Source organism: Cynara cardunculus (genome assembly GCF_001531365.2).
Source record: "Cynara cardunculus var. scolymus isolate 2C chromosome LG 2, CcrdV1, whole genome shotgun sequence".
Lineage (NCBI taxonomy): Eukaryota > Viridiplantae > Streptophyta > Magnoliopsida > Asterales > Asteraceae > Cynara > Cynara cardunculus.
Window position 1 is genome coordinate 70,414,252 of NC_037529.1, and position 9,150 is coordinate 70,423,401.

The following is a 9,150-nucleotide window of genomic DNA, read 5'->3' on the forward strand; positions in this document are numbered from 1 at the left end:
ATTAAAATAAAATAAAAATTATAAAAATTACTTAATTACAATACTGCCCTTTTTAAATTATTTATATATAATAAAAGTTAATTTATTAATTAAAAAAGTTTGTGKTTATTRAGTTGTTCTCGCGTTTTCGTAAATCACAGGGGTTCTCGTTTGAACCTCCACCTATATATATATATATATATATATATATAGAGAGAGAGAGAGAGAGAGAGATTTGGGATCACGTGAGACTAGCATGTTTTTGTGAAACACATGAGACCACTTTTTACACTTAAAACTTCACAGCAAAACGTTGTGAATGTAACCTTCGTAGTGTTTTTGTTGTGAAGGTTCGGCTTTTTTTACCTTCACAGAGTTTTTTTGTGAAGTTTCAAGTGTAAAAAAATGGCTCACGAAAACATGTTGGTCCACATGAGCCAATCCTATATAGATTCCAAAACTATTTCAGGTGGTGTAATAGACTTTAACCAGATATATACTAGTTCTACTACCGGGACACTGTTTCATAGCTTTGAGTAGAAAGCAAGCAAAATAAAAGCTCCAAACCACTTTCCATTTCATGTCAATTCATTGTAAGGGTGCTTTTATCCATTCTTAAGCCAAGAATCTCTTACATACCCATCTCCATCACCATCTCCCAAGTATCGAAAGCCGGTGGTCACATGCACAAACTCCGTCTCACAATCGTTCTCTGACCTACATATATATACACACACACACATACACATACACGTATGATATACATATGCAGATGACATCGATGAACATGAAGATGAACTGGATGTTGTCATTGTTTCTCTATGCATTCATCGTTTCTTCCATCACGCCATCATGCACGTACTTTATATACCATTATCTTTTTCAAGGGTGATGCTATTTGAACCCCCTTTGGATCGGTTTCCGAGCTTTGGAAATGTAAACAGAGAAATTTGATATTATCTGTACGGGGTTCAAATAGCATCTAAAAGGGGGTTTATTTAAAATCACCCATTTTGGAGGATGATACTGATTGTGTTGTATATGTATATGTGCAGATGCAAGATTACCAGGAGCATTGACGTTATCGTCGAGATATCACGTTGTAAATCGTCTAGCGGATGATTTCCCTTTGCCTCCTGTTGATCCTCTTTCTCCTGTTTTACCCGAGGCTTATTGCTCCTATCCACCTGGTTCTTCTCCGCCTTCCACCACCAGTCTGCCGACACCGACATCACCTGGCTTTTCTCCGCCTTCTACCACCAGTCTGCCGCCACCAGCATCGCCTGCCTTTTCTCCGCCTACCACCACCAGTCCACCAGTATCAGTATCACCCACTATTGGATCTTACACCCCATCACCATCACCGCCAGCATCATCTTCTTCTTCCTCCTATCCTACGCCACCTTTCTCTTATTCTACTCCTTCCACGCCACCCACTACTACCACCCCAGGCTCACCCGCCACCTATCAACCCAGCCCTGTTATGAGCCCTCCTTATAATTTTGAACCCAGCCCACCAACATTCTCATTTCCTTCTCCTACAGGGTTCATACCTGCCCCACCTCTCTTTGAACCACCAGTTGTGTACCCTCCTCCGACAGGACCACCACCTGCTCATAGTGAGCCAGAGTCTGCACTATGGTGTGTGGCAAAACCTTCAGTTCCAGATCCGATCATTCAAGAAGCCATGAACTATGCTTGCGGTTCTGGAGCCGACTGTGAATCACTGCAGCCAAATGGAGACTGCTATCAGCCCGACACATTGTTTGCACATGCTTCTTATGCATTCAATAGTTACTGGCAAAGAACAAAAGTGGCTGGAGGTACCTGTGAATTTGGCGGCTCCGCCATGCTTGTCACCGTTGATCCAAGTAAGCCCGTCAATTGCTACTTGGCTTCCTCCATTTGAGTTTCTTGACTAATAATAATCTTGATTTCTGCTAACAGGTTATGATGGGTGCCATTTCATCTACTTCTAATTGGGAGTTCCATTTACATGATTAGAGATAACTTTTTGTAAGTAACAAAGTGAAATAGAGATAGAATATATATTCATATCTCAAAAATATGATTTGGGGTTTAGAGTACATATATACTCTATTACTATGTCTTTGAAATAAATGTAATGGAAGTTGTGAACAGTGACTCTTGTGAGAAGTATAAATGTTATGTTCTTTTTAGACATTTTGCAAACTAATAAATTGCTAACTCTGAAAAGGTTTAAAATTTCAATATAAGGGTCGTAAAGATCCATTGATACCATCAAACCAACCTGAAACTATCCAGATGGTTTCACCGCCATCTGCAGCTCCTAAGATGGGGGTGGCGGGGTGGCCATCTGCAGCGACAAAATCCATGGCGTAACAAAACATTCAAGAAAAGGAAAACAACAACGTTCATTCTATACTCAATAATATCAATACATGTTTCGTGAAGGGTATAGCACATTCAAGAGACGGGTGAACGTAACTTTCACCCTGTGCTCAATAATACAGATGTCTACTTTAAAGTCTTGTCGACAAATAAAATTGCAAACAACCAATGAACAATTCTACTCGATCTACATAATATGGCCTTAGAAGAGATTAAATACATACAAGATCAGAAGCCCTTCGACCCACCTCACAGTTGCACATCAGTGACCACCTGGGTTTCGGTTCCATGACAAATAAGTCGGATCTCCAAGATGCCTGCAATAAAAATAACAGCAAATAGTTCATCATTTAATGCCTAAAATATGATATTTTATGATTCAAGGTGATTGTAGGAGAGTATTTGCTACTGAATTCATCACGATTCGGGTATGCACAAGACAACAATGTCTATCTCCAACATTACTCAAAAGTTAGGGTACCGGAGACAACCAGAAAGGTTCCGATCATATAGACAAAATCTAGGAAAAGAACAAGGTTATAAGAGTTGTTAAGTGCAAGCAGCATAATATTACCTTGGCTTAACTAGATATATGAGGGTGAATGTTGTAGCTAATAAGAGGCACAAGCCACCAACAGCAAGATACGCAATGCCAATAAAGTTATTCTTTCCGCCAAGCCAACTGGTAGTTGAAAGCACAAGTTTCTTCTTGCCGCTGAAGCTATAAGTGTTGTAGTGGTTCCCCACTATCACATTTATCGTCTCACCTGCCTCGATATCCACCTCTATCTTCCCGTACAACTTCCTAAAAGTTGGAAGAGCCGCAGTTCGCATCCATACGATGAGGTCTTCCTGCTCACTTAACTATTGATGTACACCAAACCCACAAAATAAAGTTTTTGATTAGGTACTTTTACTTATTTCAAGCACAAACAAACAATGGAACGAAGATATTGGACACTATGGGACAGGAAAGAGAACTACAAGAACAATTGCAACCATACTGTATGTGATTCTCATGCACCTTGTCTTACACCCCCCCCCCCCCCCCGGGGGTTGGAGGGTCCAATGCTCATAAACCAACTGAAAGTAATATGTGAGGACATAGTGTGGCAAGAACATCACTAGCATCCTTGTAAATTCTAACAACTGTTATGAGACTTACTGGCTGAGACTCGTTGAGACGTCCACCACCAATAAGGGATCCATTCTGGAAATTTTTCGGGAAGACATCACTGCCAAACTTGTCCTCCCTGTCACTCTTCCATGAGATATGTCTCTTGTTTACTTGCAACTGCTGGTTGCTACCAGTGGAGAAGCTATAGGTGTCATTAAACAAACTCCAGGCTACAAGGCCACAAGGCACAATGGCCATCCCATTGACATCATTTTCAGGCTTACAGTCACTTGTTTGATTCTCATCACCACGGTTTCTCAATTGCGAATCACTTCGGCTCTTGACATACCTGCAAAAGTACGTCATGTGTACTTAGTCTTAGATTTAGAGGGTATTATTAGCTTTAACAAGCGAAGGAAAAAGAGAGAGGATAAAAACACTTGCACCAGGAGGCAGTAGGGGAAAAAATTCCCTGCCCTTCCACAATATCAGGTGGAAAAGTAATACACCTTTATCTGAGCATTACTGCCTTCATGAGAGTCGAGAAGAATTCGGGTGTGACCAAAGGGCCTTTGGCCTAGTGGTACGGAGCCTTTGGCCTCCAAGGAGGTCAGGGGTTCTAACCTCAACAAAGGTGAGGAGGGAGTGTGAGTTTAACAGGAAAAAAAAATTTGGGTGTGTTTTACCAAGGATACATTCCAAGGTAAAAGTCCATATGTAACATTGGTTTATCATCAAAGAAATTTCTATTTTCATGCAACTAAGATACAAGACAGAAATGAAAAGTTACCTGCGATGATTCTGGTAGAAATTATCCAGCTGATAATAGACATAAATTGGCTGCTTCATACGCTTTCTGACCTAAAATTCATTCATTTGTGAGAATGTTATCATATGATCTGATATTGAATTAAATCTTGGCTCTCATAGCAAAAAAAATTATATATATATATATATATATATCAATTGCATTCATCTGTAATCATGCAGAAATGATCCAGAAAGTAATTAATTTGAACTTACTGTCAAACTTCTAAAGCAGGTTTTATTTGTTGAAACGGATTGTATAGATTGGACCTTGTCACTTTTTGAGCCTGTTAAGCAGGCATTATCGTACCGGTCAATAATTTCGACTACCTGCTTGAACAAACACAAATCCAAAATCAAGAACCAATACAAGCAAGAAAAGGAAATGCTCATGAAGTCAAAACAGTTTTAATCATACATCACGAGAAGCAAAGAGGGAAGCAAGTCCAATTGGTATGAAGACAATGGTCACAAGCATGAATGCTGAAATCACCTGCAGTATAAAAGATAAACGAGAATTGAAGTTTGTTGTTTCGTATAGCTTGACGAATAAGAAGCATGGAGGAAAACAAAGATACTTACCCATTTCGGTGTAAGAATCGGCTTGCATGCGGGAAGTTCCTGCTGAGTAAACCTAGAATCTAAAAGGAAATATATAAAAAAGGAAATTAGTAAGTGCACCTGAGTAAGGGCATATTCGTTAACAGTTTTATGAGCTTAAAGGGACTCACAGCCTATTTGGTCAGCTATACATCATTGTGTGGTAATAGCTTAATAATATAGGAAGTGGCTTATTGGGTAAGCTTCTAAGGGGAGCTTTATGAAAGAAAAAAAAAAACCCTCCCAATCTATGCATACAGATTAATCCACACAGTTAGCTTTATCCATATAATACTTGATGAAAAACCAACCAAACAGGAGATCATCCGAATACCAGACACAAACAAAAGGTCTTAGCCCAAAAAAAAACAACCTGGACAATCAATTACAACAGGGGATCATTCGAATACCAAATGCTAAATCAGTTTAACATTTACACAAATTAAAGGAGCTAACGGTGAAGATTGTCTCCCTCTTTACGCAGCCTACGAAAATATTTATGCTCTTTGCCCTCTCTTATCCCTAAACTGGATCAAGCTACCAAAATTTATCTACAATCCATTGATTTGTTGCTCTTGGTCTCTTAGGGTTTCTAAATCCTTACGAGCTCAATTAGCATCAACAATCAGATATAGGCGTTAGATCAATCCGAAATTTTGAATATCCCACAGCCGGACTAAACACTGTTCATCCGATGTTTTCAGATCAACAAAACTAACATAGTACTAATAATGAATCAAGTAGCGTAAAAAAATCGACTGCATCTGAGTTGTTACCATTCATAACTAATCAAGTTCGAACATCCAGTACAAGAAAAGTAAGATCCTCAATGATTAAAGATAACATACATTTAGGTCGCTTGGAATTTCTCCTTGGAGCTGAATCAGGAGATCCAGCGCCACCGGAGCTCGATGACGGAGCGTTTGCATTCATCGGCGTAGTTGGATTACTCATAATTATAATCAGAACAAAAAGATGAAGATGAAGATGAAGATCGGATTGGGGATGGATTAACGGATCCAAAACACAGAATTTTGATGATGGCTTTGGATTTCCAGATGGAAGATGAAGAATTTGAAGGAAAAATGGGTTGTGAATGTCTGACCTTTCTCTACTCTGCTTTGACTTTGAAAATCTTGAAGGGGGATAGGAATTAGTCAATTACCAAAAAGGTCCTTTGACTAGTTAACAACATACCATTAAGTCCTTTGATTTTTAAGTTGACATGATTAGTCCCTGTACAGGAAAAGTCTTGGTGGTTGTTTACTGAACGTTGTCGGGTCACTTACCTTACCTCGTGAACATGGCAGGAATCGATAATCATACCAGGTGAGAAGTATGGTAATATCGGAGTTCTTACCTGGTAAATAATGGAGAGAACACTCGATTAACACTTACCAGGGGTAAGAGACGACACATACATACAGGTCATTTTGATAGCCGAAAATGATACCCAACAAGGTACGGATGTTCAAAACCCCGATCAACCTAACCCAACCAAACGTAAAATAACTCAACCCGATATCTAATCGAGTTGTAAAATTTTCAAACTGTAGGTATTAAGTTACTATTATTTAAACTCAACCCAATATGATGAACATGATATCCTTTATTTGTTGGACTTAATATGATTGTTGTGTTTCTATTAATGTGTAAAATAGACAATTACACTATCACGTATCCTCTTCATGTATACATATTTTCAATCTATTATCCATCTCTATATAACTCATTCATATATGTGTTCAGTAACTGTGAACATATATATGTAAATTAAAAAAATTAATTGAATGTGATATATGTAAGATTTAAGAAGTATGTATAAGTTGTATCAAATGATTGATGATGAAAACGAAATTATGAGTTGAGAAATAACATATTGAAGGTTAAGAGAAGTATTTTAATGTATCCAGGTACCAACCCCACCAATCCGTACGATTTGGGTAGCACTTTGGTTTAGGTTGGATTGAGTTGAGATTTTTCAAATTGCAAGCATTAAGTTGAGTTGTTCAAATGTCTTCAACTCAATCAACTAAATCCATGAGCACCCCTACAACAAGGTAAATGAGGGTGGTGACACTTGCTGGTAAGCATTTGGTAAACAACCTCTTAAATAGCCGAAAAAGTCTCTGCGGTCCTTTACCAAACACTGTCCGGGTCACTTACTTTATCCGGTGAACATGACAATGATCAATAACCTTATCCGGTCAGAAGCATGGTAACAATCGAAGTTCTTACATGGTAAATAAGGGAGTGGATGCTCGGCTAGCACTTACCAAGGGTGAGAGACAACAAGTCCTTTTAATAGCCATAAATTATACCCAACAAGGTAAACGAGGGTGATGACACTTGTCGGTAAGTATTTGATAAACGACCTCTTGATTTACCATTTAATCTACGATGAACGAAAAGGAATACTAACCACAAGGGTGGTGCCTGATTGGTTTGAGCTTGGCTCCAAAGGTCAAAAATATCAGGAGGTTCCAGGTTCAAATCCAAGGAGGAATAAAAATCCTTTTGTGGCCACGGAGGTTCAAATGCGATGACTCCAGGCTCTATGCAAAGCAGGTGATCACCCTATGATTAGTCGTCTCGCATAGCGAGTTGGATATCCAGGTTAATAAAAAAAAAGAATATTATCCACTTGTTTTTATTTTTAAAAATAGTCATTTTGCTTGTACTACTCTAAAAACATACAACATATTTGAATCATTTAATTACAACCCTTTTTGGATTAATTAAATCAAATAAAACGAATTCAATGTATTTTTACTCAACAGTGAGATATATACAAACAATACATATACTTTAAGTGATAGATATATTGTTTTTTGAACATTTTTTGCCGAATATAGTCAACAAACATAGATACGGATATAGTTTATTTATTTTGTTTGTGAATAGTTAGATAATTTAAATTATACTGTAGGTTTACTTATTTTTCAGTTTTAGCCGAGGTAATCTAACATGACCATCTATTAGCATGTTAAGTATTGATTTTTGAACAGGGTCTCCAAAACGTTGGAGCCCAATTTTACTTGCTTCTGGAGCCCAGATTTATATAGTCCAACATGTGAATCCACCTTATTAAAAACCTATACAATTTTACTTCAAATCAAAAGTGCTTATTTAATTTCAAAGTCGCGGAGTGCATACGCCCCTTTAGAGATAGGGGCTACTTTCTTGTGGTAGTCATTGCGAATGAGCAAGTAGGGGGCGATAACTAAAGAGGTAGCGAGACTGTCCGCAATTACAGGAATATGTTGACTTTCTTTCATTTTGGTTAAGGAAAATGAAAGTTATTTCGTTTAGTACGAGATTGCTTCACACCTCGTGGTGCTTACACCTCTCGTTTATCGAAGTTTTGTTCAAAAACCTCGTCCAATAACTAAATCCGTTGATCAAAAATAAAAAAGACTATTTGATATTATGTTCTCTTCTGTTTTTTTAAATGTTGTTTCAATTTGTAATATTTTTAATATGATATAAAATTTTATATTTTATTTTGGTCATTACTCTTTTCCGAAGTTGTACAGTTTTAACACAGGTGTAACGTTGCCTCCATAAAAATCAGAACTGTCGTGTAATCCAGTTGTTTTTATCCATTTATTGAACTTTATATGAAAGATTTATATCATCATTAAAATAAATAATTTAACTTTGTTTAGCTATTACATGGGCGTTTATCACAATGTTGGTGTTGGCTTTCAAAATCATGAAGCCGGCAAAATATAGGGAAACTTGTGTAATATTTCGAAGTTGAAGGGTGTAATTGAAAATTCAATAGCTGGTGTATTTTGCCAACCATGAAGGAATATGGCCACCACGTTTGTATAAATTCTAGAATCCAAAAGAAAAAAAAAGGACAATTTGAATTAATATTTGAATATTCTATTAAACATTAAAAACCTTCATAAATTATATTTTTTAATAATTTATTTTGTTTCAAAACAAGTGTCTATATTTTTATAGGGAAAAGTCTAAAAAAATTCAATAGACTTTAGTGATTGAAATGATTAAGTACATGGACAATCTTTTGAAACAAATAAACTATTAGACATTTTAAAACTTGTTAATAAATCTTTTGACCTTTTAAAACCTGTTAGATATATTCTTATAATCTATAAACTGATTAATATAATCAAATAATGGAAAAAGTCATAGAAAAAATCAAGGGACTTTCTTATTTTAAGCAATTAAGTCCCTAAATATTAAAAAAAAAAATAATAATTACATTGAAAAAAGATTATTAATGAATTTTATTTTAATTAAAA

At 36.8% G+C, this 9,150-nt stretch overlaps 2 protein-coding genes across 2 annotated transcripts; one reads left to right on the forward strand and one right to left on the reverse strand.

The window, feature by feature from the left end:
* Positions 1-384: 384 nt before the first annotated feature.
* On the forward strand, positions 385-2,268 carry LOC112506403 (extensin). The gene is made up of 3 exons (XM_025110406.1): positions 385-448; positions 1,035-1,850; positions 1,927-2,268. The coding sequence occupies exons 1-3, from the start codon at positions 385-387 to the stop codon at positions 1,956-1,958; spliced, it is 912 nt and encodes a 303-aa protein (XP_024966174.1). The 3' UTR covers positions 1,959-2,268.
* A 91-nt stretch (positions 2,269-2,359) lies between these two features.
* LOC112506444 (ALA-interacting subunit 1-like) lies at positions 2,360-5,968 on the reverse strand. Its single transcript, XM_025110490.1, has 8 exons — positions 5,725-5,968; positions 4,859-4,917; positions 4,695-4,769; positions 4,493-4,606; positions 4,260-4,330; positions 3,518-3,818; positions 2,927-3,216; positions 2,360-2,669 (listed from the first exon to the last, which is right to left on the reverse strand). The coding sequence occupies exons 1-8, from the start codon at positions 5,828-5,830 to the stop codon at positions 2,615-2,617; spliced, it is 1,071 nt and encodes a 356-aa protein (XP_024966258.1). The 5' UTR covers positions 5,831-5,968; the 3' UTR covers positions 2,360-2,614.
* Positions 5,969-9,150: the final 3,182 nt, after the last annotated feature.

What these genes read in the sequence shown, in the direction of transcription:
- LOC112506444 (XM_025110490.1), bottom strand. Translation starts at nt 5,830, where the DNA reads ATGAGTAATCCAACTACGCCGATGAATGCAAACGCTCCGTCATCGAGC. An exon ending in CGATTCTTACACCGAAATGG is followed by an intron (nt 4,770 to 4,858) that starts GTAAGTATCTTT and finishes TTTATACTGCAG; the next exon opens with GTGATTTCAGCATTCATGCT. An exon ending in GTCTCAACGAGTCTCAGCCA is followed by an intron (nt 3,217 to 3,517) that starts GTAAGTCTCATA and finishes GTACATCAATAG; the next exon opens with TTAAGTGAGCAGGAAGACCT.
- LOC112506403 (XM_025110406.1), top strand. Translation starts at nt 385, where the DNA reads ATGGCTCACGAAAACATGTTGGTCCACATGAGCCAATCCTATATAGAT. An exon ending in AGATTCCAAAACTATTTCAG is followed by an intron (nt 449 to 1,034) that starts GTGGTGTAATAG and finishes GTATATGTGCAG; the next exon opens with ATGCAAGATTACCAGGAGCA. An exon ending in GCTTGTCACCGTTGATCCAA is followed by an intron (nt 1,851 to 1,926) that starts GTAAGCCCGTCA and finishes TTCTGCTAACAG; the next exon opens with GTTATGATGGGTGCCATTTC.